General features: G+C 44.1%; 1 protein-coding gene across 2 annotated transcripts; it reads right to left on the reverse strand.

Annotated features, from left to right (window-relative positions):
* Positions 1 to 3,457: 3,457 nt before the first annotated feature.
* UQCRH (ubiquinol-cytochrome c reductase hinge protein) lies at positions 3,458 to 13,861 on the reverse strand. Of its 2 annotated transcripts, XR_014808434.1 has the most exons (5): positions 13,732 to 13,861; positions 9,060 to 9,086; positions 8,435 to 8,582; positions 8,165 to 8,326; positions 3,458 to 3,677 (listed from the first exon to the last, which is right to left on the reverse strand). XR_014808434.1 is itself a non-coding variant. In XM_005665459.4 (4 exons), exons 1-4 carry the CDS (start codon positions 13,783 to 13,785, stop codon positions 3,645 to 3,647), a joined length of 276 nt encoding a protein of 91 aa, XP_005665516.1. In that variant the 5' UTR covers positions 13,786 to 13,861; the 3' UTR covers positions 3,458 to 3,644. The 2 variants fall into 2 exon arrangements, 1 of the variants encoding a protein (XP_005665516.1); XM_005665459.4 differs by lacking the exon at positions 8,435 to 8,582.
* Between the last annotated feature and the right edge of the window lie 346 nt (positions 13,862 to 14,207).

Raw genomic sequence — 14,207 nt, forward strand, 5'->3', positions numbered from 1 at the left:
TTGTAATGTTGGGGATTATCTTTTTACCAATGAAAATAAATTCCATCTCTACTGGACAAAATTCATTTGCGTTTATATGGATAGGAATTATTTGCATTGCCATCAGTTTTCTTACAAAGCTGTAAGACAGCCTAGTCAATGTAAAGTCAGCTAAAGGTACACCCCAGCACTACAGTAAAAGAGCACCCAGTAATTCCTCTTTTGCCCATTTACAAGTTCTGGGCAATTTTTCTGTACATGTCTCCCCTCACTAGAATGTAATATTTAAAAAATCAAGGATTTTGTTTAATTCATTGTTGGATTATCAACACCTAGTGTGGCACATAGTTGGCTTTCAAATACGGAATGAGTGAATGAAAAATGAGAAAGTAGAGATGTGAATGTAAACGATTTCTTCAAGGAGTTTATTATAGGAATTCCTGTTGTGGCTCAGCGGTAACAAACCCTACTAGTATCCAGGAGGATGTGGGTTCGATCCCTGGCCTCGCTCAGTGGGTTAAGGATCTGGCATTGCCGTGAGCTGTGGTGTAGGTCACAGATGTGGCTCAGATCTGGCGTTGCTGTGGCTATGGTGTAGGCCGGCAGCTGTAGCTGATTAGACTCCTAGCCTGGGAGCCTCCATATGCCTCAGGTGTGGCCCTAAAAAGCTTAAAAAAAAAAAAAAGCTCATAGGTATTTAAACCCAGATAAGGATCCAATGATGAGATACTGAATACACTAGAGTGGATGTATCCCAGACACACCTCTTTTCAAAGGCTTACACCAAATACTAAGTATCAGGACCGCCACCACAATCTCCCTGGCGAGGGCACCTTCCCACTCCAAGCTTCAGTTTACCTATCCAGAAATTGGGAGAACAAAGGAGAGAGGGTTGGACGAGATCAATGATTCTCTAACACTCTACACTCTTAAAAATTATTGAGAATTATTGGGATTTTGTCTATCAATGTTTATTTACCAAATTAGAAATTAAAACAGAAAATTTGGGAGTTCTCTTGTGGTGCAGCAGGTTGAGTATCCAACATTGTCAATGCAGTGGCTCAAGTTACTGCTGTGGTTCAAGTTTGATCCCTGACCCAGGTACTTCCATATGCTGAAGGTGCAGCCAAAAAAATAACAAGAATAAGCCTATTACCCTTTAACATAAATATCTTTAGGAAAAATAATTATGTTTTCCTAAAAGAAATTTAGTCAGAAAGTTGCATTGTTTTACAAATCTCTTGCAAATTCACGTCCAACTTAAAGCTGGGATTTTCAGACATTGTTTAATGTGTTGTGATATGTTGTTCTAATTTAAGTATTTGTAGAAAATCCAGCCTTGCTCAGATAAAAAAGAGAGGGGTATTAATTAGTATCCTTTATAAATGTGAATATTTGATACTATACCAAAATTTGACAAGTGGTAGTTTCCTTCAAGATTAGAGGCAGTGTGGAATCTGAAACTATATCAAAAAACTTTTCCTTCTTTGTTAAATTAAGATCTGTTGGTCTACCTTGTACTTTAATCAAATCTTTTGCCCATGTATAAATTTGTCAGATCTTACAGTGAGTATTTGAAAATTATTTTTTCACTGAGTTATGGAAATCCTTCAAAAGCTTTTTTTTTTTTTTTTTTTTTTGATGAGTCTCTTTATTGATTTGTCCTTTTAGGGCGGCACCTGCTGCATATTGAAGTTCTTAGGCTAGGGGTAGAATTAGAGCTGCAACTGCCGACCTACACCACAGCCACAGCAACCCACTGAGTGAGGTCAGGGATCAAACTTGGGTCTTCATGGATTTAGTTGGGTTGGTTTCCGCTGAGCCATGATGGGAACTTGTCCCTTTAGGGCTGCACTCATTGCATATGGTGGTTCCCAGGCTAGGGGTCGAATCAGAGCTGTAGCCGCTGGCCTACAGCACGACCACAGCAATGCCAGATCCAAGCAGCATCTGTGACCTACACCAGAGCTCACAGCAATGCTGGATCCTTAACTCACTGAGCAAGGCCAGGGATCGAACCTGCCTCCTCATGGATGCTAGTCAGATTCGTTTCCGCAGAGCCGCAGCACGAGCTCCATTTGTCCCATTATTGATGTCGGCTTTATCTAAGTTACTGTCTGCCAGACTTCTCCAGTATACTTTCTTCTTCTGTACTTCATATATATAGCCCCTTCCTCACCAAACTTTCAATTGATTCATTTACTTATAATTAGTATGGTTCATGGATTCCTATTTCATTCAATGAATTACAATTCAGTATTATTATTATATATTTTGATGCTCAAGTTCTCCCGATTCCACTAGTGGCTTTAGTGTGCCCTTGTCCTATCATTCTGAGTACTTCCTTCTTTCTGGAACAATGAAATGTTCAGACTTGTACTTTCCCCATCCCAGCCCTGGAATCACCCATTTCTCACAGAGCGGTAGTTCTTTTACTGGAGAATGAAGCCCTCTTTGTGGGCCAAGCTACGGAAGTTATGTATTCCCTACATATACACATGTTGGCATCTACATTTATGTTGAACTCTGTTCATTTAGTTCATACCAATAACACTGAAGAGTTGTTTTTTTTTCCTTTTGACTATTTTTAAATTCCATTTCCTACTAGCTCTCATTATCTTCAATATATTTACTTACTGGATCAATTTCTCTTCAATGTAACCAAAGTCCTATTGCCAGCACGGCCTACCCATGGTTCCTAGTTGGATTCGTTAACCACTGAGCCACGACGGGAACTCCCCAAGACAAAACACTTTTAAAGAAAACCAATCTTGGAGTTCCTGCCGTGGTTCATCGGAAACAAATATCGTATCCATGAGGATGCAGGTTCAATCCCTGGCCTTGCTCAGTGGGTTAAGGATCCAGCGTTGCCATGAGCTGAGGTCTAGGTTGCAGACATGGTTTGGATCTGGTGTGGCTGTGGCCATAGTGTAGGCCAGCAGATACAGCTCTGATTGACCCCTAGCCTGGGAACCTCCATATGCTTAGCATGTGGCCCTAAAAAGACAAAAAAAGAAAAAGAAGAGCAATCTTGTTGAACATTGAGACCAAAACTGTTCCAAGAAATATTAATGATTACTGCTAAGTGTGATAATGGCATCAAGGTAAAACTTTTTAGTCTTTATTATTAAGAGATATATATACTTGCTAGGTAATGCATAGATGGGGGTTGATTATTAGTCTATTCTCATGCTCGACATTTTTTTTTACAGCTGCACCTGTGGCATGTGGAAGTTCCCAGGCTAGGGGTCGAATCAGAGCTGCAGCTGTGACCTATGCCACAGCCACAGCCTATTCAACCCACTTCTGCCATCTACGCTGCAGATCCTTAACCCACTGAGCGAGGACAGGGATCAAACCTGTATCCTCAACAGAGACAATGTCAGGTCCTTAACCCACTGAGCCACAACAGGAACTGCTTGGATTTTTTAAATGAGGAAAAAAAAAAAAAAAAAAAAAAAAAGACAGAAGGCAAGACTGCTGATCACTGGACTTTATTAAGATGCAATCACTGATAATTACATAGATGCTACTTGCCTATGCCAAAATCCTTGAGGTCCACAAGAACTTAGTTACACAAATACGAAACAAATGGCATGTCCAAAACCATAAGGAAACATCCTGATGCCCAAGTGCTGAAGGCTGGGGTGAAGGAATCTGCACATTTATTTCAAGCTGTTAAAGAGTTTGTGGGCTACCTAGATGGGGAAAAAGAAAAGGATGTCACCAGTTGGGATCTTTAATGGTCCTTCATAACCTAGAACAGTATGGGCTCTTCTCACCCCCTCCACAGCTCTCAGCCCTAGTGAACTCCATTTACTTGGATGCTCTCCCCCCCGAGGGCCACACCTGAGCCATATGGAGGTTCCCACACTAGGGGTCTAAGCTGCCCGCCTACACCACAGCCACAGCCACGCCAGATCTTAACCTACAGAGCGAACCCGCGTCCTCATGGATGCCAGTCACATCCATTTCCACTGAGCCATGATGGGAACTCCCTCTCTCCCTTCTAAATGCAACTCTTTCCTGCTTTTTTCATCTTTTGCCTTTTTTTTGGGTCTGTTGTCTTGCTGCCGGCCTATGCCACAGCAATGCCAGATCCAAGCCAAGTCTGTGACCTATACCACAGCTCATGGCAATGCCAGATCCTTAGCCCCCTGAGTAAGGGCAGGGATTGAACCCATGTCCTCATGGATACTAGTCGGGTTCGCTAACCACTGAGCCATGACGGGAACGCCTTATTTTTCCCATAAAACCTACGTACATGTTATTTCCTTTGAGCTTTCTCTATCTAAACAAGCTCCTGTCCCTATCTTCCCCACAGAAACTTATGCCTCCCATATCACAGTGCTTATTAATTCAACAAATATTTATAAAACACTATTATATGCCAGGTACTGATCTATGTGCTAAGTGAGTCACAAAGGTAAACAAGACAGTATCTCCGTCTCCTATGGAACTTAGAGAACAATGAGAAATATACACATAAGGTATCTTCTAAAAGTGATAAAACACTGACGAAAATCAAATGGACGGGGGAGGCCAGGGAAAGTAGCAACTTTCAATAACTGTTGTGCTGTGTCTCCTATGTTGGCTTACAACTCATTGAAGAAAGGATCCATGCCTATCTTTCATTCCCAGGTCTTAAGCTTGTGCGTGGCTCATAAAAGTATTTAACATTTTAAACTATCCATTTCTGCTGCATTAAGTAGTTCACGTTGTCCTGAAACCATCAACCTCCAGAACGTTTGCGTTTTCTCAAAACGAAACTCTGTGCCCATTAAATAATTCCCCATTTTCCCTTCCTTCCAACCTCTGGCAACTGCTACTCAACTTTGTCTCAATGAATGTGGCTACTGTAGGTATCTCAGATAAATGGAATGGTATTTGTTCTTTTGATTAATTTATTTTATTTAGCAGGTCTTCAAGGTTCATCCGTGATGTAGCCTATGTCAGTTTTCCTTCCATTTTAAGGCTAAATATTCCATCATGTGTATATAACATTTCATTGATCCATCCCACCAATGGACATGTGGGTTGCACCCACCTTTTGGCTATTATGAATGCTATGACCATGAACATGAATGGCACAAATACCTGTTCAAGTCCCTGAACAGAATCTCGGTTCTTTTTTTTTTTTTTTTTTTTTTTTTTTGCTATTTCTTTGGGCCGCTCCCACGGCATATGGAGGTTCCCAGGCTAGGGGTTGAATTGGAGCTGTAGCCGCCAGCCTACACCACAGCCACAGCCACAGCAACGCGGGATCTGAGCCGCGTCTGCAACCTACACCACAGCTCACGGCAACGCCGGATCGTTAACCCACTGAGCAAGGGCAGGGACCGAACCTGCAACCTCATGGTTCCTAGTCGGATTCGTTAACCACTGCGCAACGACAGGAACTCCTCGGTTCTTTTTTGAGGGCCTGCACCAACAGCATACAGAAGTTTCCCTACCAGGCACCAAACCTGTGCCACTGCGGTGACACTCCTGGATCCTTAACCTGTTGTGCCATCAGGGAACTATCAGAATCTCTTTTGCGTGTATACCCAGAAGTAAAGCTGCTGGATCATATGGTATTATGTTTAATTTTTTGAATACTTATTTCTTTTTATTGCCAAATAGTATTGTTACGTGGATAAATCACATTTTATCTACCCATTTAGCAGGTTGATAAACATTTACATTGTCTTTAATTTTAGTTTTTCTTTGGTTTTTTTTGTTTGTTTGTTTGTTTTTGCCATTTCTTGGGCCGCTCTTGTGGCATATGGAGGTTCCCAGGCTAGGGATCTAATTGGAGCTGTAGCCTACACCACAGCCACAGCAACATGGGATCCGAGCCATGTCTTCGACCTACCCCACAGCTCACGGCAACTCGGGATCCTTAACCCACTGAGCAAGGCCAGGGATTGAACCCACAACCTCATGGTTCCTAGTCAGATTCATTAACCACTGAGCCAACCCGACAGGAACTCCCCAATTTTAGCTATTATGAATGATTCTATGAACATCTGTCCACAAGTCTGAGTGCAGAATTGTTTTCATTTCTTTTAGGTATATACCTAGGAGTAGAATTGCTGGATCATACATTAACTAATTTCAACCTTCTGAAGAACTGCCAAATTGTTTCCTATAGGGCTATACCAATTTACATTCCCATTAGCAGTGTCTATGAGGTCTGCAGTTTCTCCACATCACCAACACTTATTTTTTTTTTAATAACACGGAGAACTGTGTATGCTTATTTTATATAAATTTTCCCTCTTTCCACTAAAATCATGTTGAAAAGAAACAAAAGTTGAATAACTATATAAACCAGGGGATGGATAAAAATAAAATGAATATACATCAATGGAAAAAATATAATACCTCTTCATAATATTTTATATGTAAATGTGTTCATTATAATTTCTTTTTTTTTTTTAAAACCTGATAGTATACACAAGAAAACATGGTTCTCTCTAAGTAGTATGATTTCAGTTGGATTTTTCTGCCTTTATTATCTAAATTGGGATTGTTGAAACATAAATAAAGTCGGCTAAGGAGAGACGGTTAACTATTGAGGGAGTATTATCTGTTGGTTTAGGGACCCCTTCACATATTTCTCCCTAACTTTCTCATGGAGGTTCCCAGGCTAGGGGTTGAATGGGAACTGTAGCTGCCGGCCTACACCACAGCCACAGCAACTCGGGATCCAAGCTATGTCTGTGACCTACACCACCACTCATGGCAACACTGGATCCTTAACCCACTGAGCGAGAGCAGGGATCAAACTCCCACCTTCATGGATACCAGTCAGGTTCTCAACCCAATGAGGCACAAGAGGAACTCCCCAATCATTTTATTGAGCTTTTGGTTGTTGGTGGTGGTTTTTGCTTTTTAGGGCCACACCCACAGCATCTCGGGATCCGAGCCTCGTCTGTGACCTATACAACTCACAGCAATGCTGGATCCCCGACACACTGAGTGAAGCCAGGGATTGAACCCTCATCCTCATGGATCCTAATTGGATTTGTTTCCACTGTGCCACAATGGGAACTGCCCCAATCAGTTTTAACATAAGCAATTGTGTCAAACTTTGCCTACCCTATAATTTATTACAATATACGAGAATTGGAGTTCCTGTTGTGGCTCAGAGGTTAACGAACCCAACTAGCATCCATGAGGACATGGATTCGATTCCTGGCCTAGCTCAGTGGGTTATGGATCTGGCGTTGCCATGAGCTGTGGTGCAGGTCACAGATGCAGCTCGGCTTCAGCGTTGCTGTGGCTGTGGCGTAGGCTGGCGGCTACAGCTCCTATTCGACCCCTAGCCTGGGAACCGCCATATGCCGCAGGTGAGGCCCTAAAAGAAAATATATATATATATATATATATATATATATATAACACAAGTTTACTTTTAAAATAATAATGATAATAACCTTGTGTAGCAACTACTATGTATAAGGCACACAGGAGGATATAACTTATTTTAAAAAGTAGCCTTTTGGGAGGAATTCCCACTGTGGCTCCCAATGGAATTCCCAGTAGAGTGTCTGTGAGGGATATGGGTTCAATCCCTGGTATCGCTCAGTGGGTTAAGAATCTGGCCTTGCTGCAAGCTGCAGCAAAGGTCACAGATGTGGCTCGGAGGCCAGGAATTTCCATATGCCACAGATGTGGCAATAAAAAGAAAAAAATAATAAAATAAAAAATAAATTAAAAATTTTAAAGTAGCCTTCTGGGAATTCCTGCTGTGGTACAGTAGATCAGCGGCACCGGCAGTGCTGGGACACAGGTTCAATCCCTGGCCTGGCACAGCGGATAAAAGATCCAGTGCTGCCGCAGCTGTGGCTTAGGTCACAAATGTCCTTAGAGCTGATGCCTGGCCCAGGAACTCCATAAGTCTCCAGGCAGCCAAAAGAGGGAAAAGGAAATATTTACATATATATAGCCTTTTGTACTTAAAATACAAAATCCGGTTTCCCCACTGTTTAGCAATGCAAATTAGGATATCACTTTTCTTCTCTGAGTCTCAGTTTCTCATCTGTAAGATGGAAATCCTTGTCTCCAATGAAAGTGGAAGAATTACCTAAGATTAGGTATGTAAAGTGCTTAGTACTGTCCCTAGGATAGTACCTGGTCAGCACCAAGCCTTCTCGGGCCCCTGTACGAGCTTTCCCCTCCCGGCTTTAGGAGAACTTACGCAGTGGTCTCTTGCATGCAGGAAGTCAAAGAGCTCCTCTGTGCAATCCTCCTCCGTCTGTGACCTGGAGGATACCCGCTGATCACAGAGCTCCAGCCGCTCCCGAGCCTTTATACATTTCTCTATCTGCTCGCATTGCTCTCTCACTGTTGTTAGAGGATCCTAAAGAAGAAACAAGCAAAAAAACAAAGCGGGGTTTTAGGAGGAGACCCACAGACCGTATCCTTTGATTCATACAACCACCAAACCAAGGTGCTGCCTCTGAATTACCGTGCAGAAGGCCAGCTGGCAGAGCCACACTGCCACCAGAAATGGCAGAATGGGGTCTCCCATTCAATTCTGATGCTAAGTAGTATGGGAAAGTTTCATAGTCCTGCCTTCCAAGGTTGCCAGTATGCACTGAAAGCCTCAGTCCTATCTGAAAAACAAGGTGGTAAAGGAAACCTGGCCAAACCTGAAGTAGATCTCTAGGAGGCCTTACGTGTTAACACAGCATTTTGGGATATATGGTGTCTGTGAATTTCAATTCCCCTTGTCTGACAACAAGGCCTATGCGCCCCAGCTGCCTAGCTAGAAAGCCAATGTTAACATGGACAAGGACCATCTAAAAAAACTTCCTCCGAGGATGCTTTATTAAACCACAACCAGCGTATGAACACCAGGCCCTCAAGATGCGACTCTGCTCTCCAATACCGTAACTGGAGAAACCCCAAACCCAGAAAGACTCAGCTTCCCAGGCCCACCCCCACCCCTTAAACACTACATAGGACGTATTAAAGGCTTTTTCCATTCCCATTCTCTTCAAGGTGTCAAGAATCCTAAAAACGCCCTTAGAGTTTCATGAAACTCAAACTTTCTTTTACCGAGATGATTCCAAACCTGAGACAGCTCTTACCACTAATTCTTCCTCCTCCTCTTCCTCCTACAAAAAGAAAACAAAACATCAGCAGAAAATTTTATGACACATATATTCCACATCATGTTGATAGCTTTTTTTTTTTTTTTTTTTTGAGCCCACGGCATAGGGAAGTTCCTTGGCCAGGGATCGAATCTCAAACCACTGCAGTGACAATGTCAGTTCCTTAACCCGATGTGCCACAAGAGAACTCCCATACTGATGTTTAAATCACTGAAAATAGGTATTACATTAATCATGTTTTTACAACTTAGTGTATTTATGCTGCTTTGACATTTTAAGGGCTTTGTTCATCTTGAAGACAGACCCTCCCAGGGCTGGCTAATTTCTACAGCTTGCAAACAACTTACCTGGGGGCACATCCTTCATATGCAAATCAACCAATCCAACTTTATCTAACTCTCCAGCAGGAAACCAATTATTGCCCCTGCCCTAATCACATGAGGTCTAAGTATCATCCCAAAGCCCACCAAGAAACTAATTTTAAACTTGCCAGAGCATGCCTTTCCTGCCTCACCCATTCCTTCTGCTCCTGATGGGTCCAGGCACTTCCCCCATGCTGCCTGGGTAATATGGCCTGCCCCCTTCTTGGCAGAACTATAAGTAATAAATGTTTCTTTCAAAAATCGTTGTCTTGGGAGTTCCTGTCGTGGGACTCAGTGGTTAACCAATCCGACTGGTAACCATGAGGACGCGGGTTCGATCCCTGGCCTCGCCCAGTGGGTTATGAATCCGGCATTGCAGTGAGCTGTGATGTAGGTCACAGACTCATCTCAGATCCCACGTTGCTCTGGCTGTGATGCAGGTCAGCAGCTATAGCTCCGATTTGACCCCTAGCCTGTGAGCTTCCTTGTGCGTCAGGTGTGGCCCTAAAAAGACGAAAAAATACAAACAAACAAACAAACAAAAAACAAAAACAAAAACAAAAACAAAAACCCGTCGTCTCATGGAGTTCCCACTGTGGTGCGGTGGGTTAAGAATCTGACTGCTGCAGCTCAGGTGGCTACAAAGGTGTGGGTTCGATCCCCAGCCCCACAAAGTGGGTTAAAGGACCCAGTGTTTGTTGCAGCTGCTGCTCAGATTCAATCCCTGGCCTGGGAACTTCTGCATGTCATGGGTACAGCCATAAATAAAGTAAAAAACAGTTGTCTCCATACTTGTAACCTTACTCTACCTGATTAGAACAAATCCTGGGTAGAGTTCAACAAGGAAACACAATTTCATGTTCATTAGCAACAAACCTGTGTGTACAACACTCTAAAAGTTTATAAAGCACTTCACATCTGTCATGACTTGGTTAATTACAACAGCCCCTTAAGGGGTTCCCAGTTTAGGAATAAAAAACATTAATTAGGTTCCAGTAGTATCAGAAACAGTTTAACTTGAGTTCCTGTCATGGTGCAGTGAAAACAAATCCAACTAGAAACGATGAGGTCTCAGATTCAATCCCTGGCCTCGCTCAGTGGGTTAAGGATCCAGTATTGCTATGAGCTGTGGTGTGGGTCACAGACGCAGCTTGGATCTCGTGTGGCTGTGGCTGCAGCGTAGGCTGGAAGCTATAGCTCTGATTAGACCCCTAGTCTGGGAACCTCCACATGCCACAAGTGCAGCCCTAAAAAGCAAAAAAAAAAAAGAAAGAAATAGTTTAATTTAACCCTTACACCCCAAACCAATTTAGGAAGCTAACATTTTCTTGTAGACTCTGACCTTGAATTGGGAATGCGAAAATGACCAAATCTAAACTCCACTTAAGCTAGAGCGTAACTTAAGATAGCTTTTCGGTCACTGCTTTCTGCCTTGCTCAACTTCCAAGACTCTAAAGAGACTGTCTCTATAAGTTTACCAGAGGGCTACACAACTCCACAAGTTTGAAAACATCGGACCCCACCTATTTATTTCTGATTCAGAGGCACAACCTCACTTTCCTTTCTTCCAAAGGGAGCAGTGTAAAAAAATTCCCCTTGGGAGCATCAGCATGGGCCTAAATCTTTGGGGCACAGTAAACCCCAATCAGTATCTCAACCTGTCAAAAGTAAGGCATTTAGGGGAGTTCTCGTCATGGCACAGCGAAAACAAACCCGACTAGGAACCATGAGGTTGTGGGTTCAATCCCTGGCCTCACTCAGTGAGTTAAGGATCCGGCATTGCTGTGAGCTGTGGTGTAGGTTGCAGACGTGGCTTGGATCCCGAGTTGCTGTGGCTCTGGCGTAGGCCGGTAGCTACAGCTGTGATTAGACCCCTAGCCTGGGAACCTCCATATGCCGCGGGATCAGCTCTAGAAAAGGCCAAAAAAAAAAGACCAAAAAAAAAAAAAAGCTGGGAGTGAGGGATAGGGCAGGTTCAACTGTAACCCAGGCCATTTGCTCTCACAATTAGCAAAGGTGTCTTCTCAACATGAAGACGTTATTTAGAATATAATATTCTAGTTTTTCATTAAATTTAAGACTTAACTCTGCTCTTTAAAAAAATTCATCCTGAAAAAGTTTTCCCAAATACTGAAATCACATTCTGAGTTGGAAGCCAGAAATTAGTATCCTAGAAGACCTTTATATCATTTCCCTATTAGCAATGCTACTACACTGATCTTTTATTCTTCAATAATTTTGTGTCAAAAGTATCATGGCATATTTTGGAAAAACTAATCCAAGTCTGCATATGGAGTCCCTTCATGTAAAACTTCCTGTCAATGAGAAGAAACAAGGTGACGCTAAATCAAAAGATTCAGTCTCCAAGAGGTATAAGTTCTTCAAAGTAAACCTCAGTTTTCTTAATTTTAAAACTGACTACTAGGAGTTCCCATCGTGGCTCAGTGGTTAACGAATCCGACTAGGAACCACGAGGTTGCGGGTTCGATCTCTGGCCTTGCTCAGTGGGTTACGGATCCAGTGTTGCTATGAGTTATGGTACAGGTCGCAGATGCGGCTCGGATGCAGTGCTGCTGTGGCTCTGGCATAGCCCAGCAACTACAGCTGATGTTAGACCCTAGCCTGGGAACCTCCATATGCCACTGGTGCAGCCCTAGGAAAGGCAAAAAGACAAAAATATAAATAAATAAAACTGACTACTTGTTCACTTTCCTTTTTCTCACCTACTGCTGTGGTCAGTGAGCCCTACTGAACTTTCTGGTTTAGTTCCAGCTGAACTTCCTGATGCTGGCTCCATTCCTTTCTGGTACTCTCTCTGAAAATAAGAGTTGAAAAAGGGAGTTCCCGCTGTGGCTGAGCGGATTATGAACCCGACTAGTATCCATGAGGATGTGGGTTCGATTCCTGGCCTCACTCAGTGGGTTAAGGATCCAGCATACTGTGAGCTGTGGTGGCTCAGATCTGGCCTTGCTGTGGTGTAGCTGCAGCTCCGATTCAACCCCTAGCCTGGGAACTTCCATATGGTGCGGGTGTGGCCCTAAAAAATTAAAGAAAGACAGAGAGAGAGACTAGAAAAAATTATGGGATAAGCTAGTCTCTAACTTTTCTGAACCTATAAGCCCAGAATAGCTGCTGGGAAGTGACCTGAGCACAAATAATAGCAAGGAAATGTGCTGAAAAACAAAAAGCTAGCTGGGGAGTTCCCGTTGTGGCGCAGTGGTTAACGAATCCGACTAGGAACCATGAGGTTGCAGGTTCGGTCCCTGCCCTTGCTCAGTGGGTAAACGATCCCGCGTTGCCGTGAGCTGTGGTGTAGGTTGCAGACGCGGCTGGGATCCCGCGTTGCTGTGGCTCTGGCGTAGGCCGGTGGCTACAGCTCCGATTCGACCCCTAGCCTGGGAACCTCCATATACCGTGGGAGTGGCCCAAGAAAGCAAAAAGACAAAAAAAAAAAAAAAAAAAAAGCTAGCTGGCTTCTGTAAAATGGTGCAATACTGTGACTGAGTTTTGGCTCCGGAACCATGCTGCTTGGGTTCAATTCCTGCCTCCCTGATTCATTAGCTGCGGGTCCTCAGGCAAGATACTTAACGTCTCTATGCTTGTTTCCCCACCTGTAAAATGACAATACTGAGTACCTAATATTTCACAAGACTAAATGTGGGGCTTAAATGAATTAGTCCATATAACGCGCCTGAAACGGTAAGCCGCCAACAAATGATGATTCTTACACGGGCATTCTCGGCTAGCAGAGCGCTCCCTCTCCCATCACGGAATTACGCCGCACATGCCCACACTGTGCCCAGGGCACCTTCCCCCCTATACACACACACCCAAAGAAAAAGAAATCACTTTTTCACGGAAACTAGCGTAAGGCCAGGTGCCCGGAACAGCCACACGAGACATGGTAGGGATTCCTGACCCGAGCTGAGGCAAGGTCTCAGTTGGTCCGCTTGCGCTCCAAACCCGTCAAACCAGGGGTTCTGACCACCTGACTGACTGCAAATACAGACACTATTTTCATAAAAGCTTGGTCCACACAGCATTTCCATTCTGGTTAAGTCTTCACTACATTCCTAGAATTGGGAAGCCGAGACCCAGAGAAAGCCTAGTCATCTAGGGGCCCAAGGTCACTCGACGACCTCCGGGGAAGGGTCGGGGGCACCAGCTTTCCCGACCCTGCAAACGCAACGGGGAACCCAGGGCCCAGAAGGCCCTGGCGTGTTTGGGCGGCCTAGTTCCTGAGCCTCAGGACAGTGAAAAGGGTCGAGTCGCCCTCCTGGTCTTACCTCCTTGGGATCTCCAGACCCGGTCAGCATCCTTTGCTCGTCCTCCAGCCCCATGTCCGGCTGCGGCTCTAGACTCAGCACGAGCAGCAACAGCGGCACCTATTCCACTTCAGGATCAAGAAGGACTAGTAAGGGTCACTCGGCGGATATCCGGCGACCTGGCCGGAAGTGCGGCAGACTCGTCGTAGTCGCGAACACACGCTCCGATTGGCATGTACTATCGCCCAGAGGCAGGGGATAGGGGTAGCTGGTACTGGCACTAGGGGAGGATTGGCTAAGGAATAACCCCTCAGTCACGCCACACCCAAATATATTGACCTTGGCGCTTATTTGCAATATCGGATTCTAAGGAACTTGGGAAATATGCAGAAGCTTTCGATGTTCCTTTAGCCTAGTTCTCGTTCTTCCCCACATCGCTGATGGACGCGTCCTAACTGCTGACCTTTTCAAGATGGCGTCCCGAGAGTGCCACCCTC

This window comes from Sus scrofa, chromosome 6, assembly GCF_054392235.1.
Source record: "Sus scrofa isolate SSC_HxYL_T2T_F1_AM1 chromosome 6, Sscrofa_HxYL_maternal_Yorkshire_Landrace_v2.0, whole genome shotgun sequence".
Classification (NCBI taxonomy): domain Eukaryota; kingdom Metazoa; phylum Chordata; class Mammalia; order Artiodactyla; family Suidae; genus Sus; species Sus scrofa.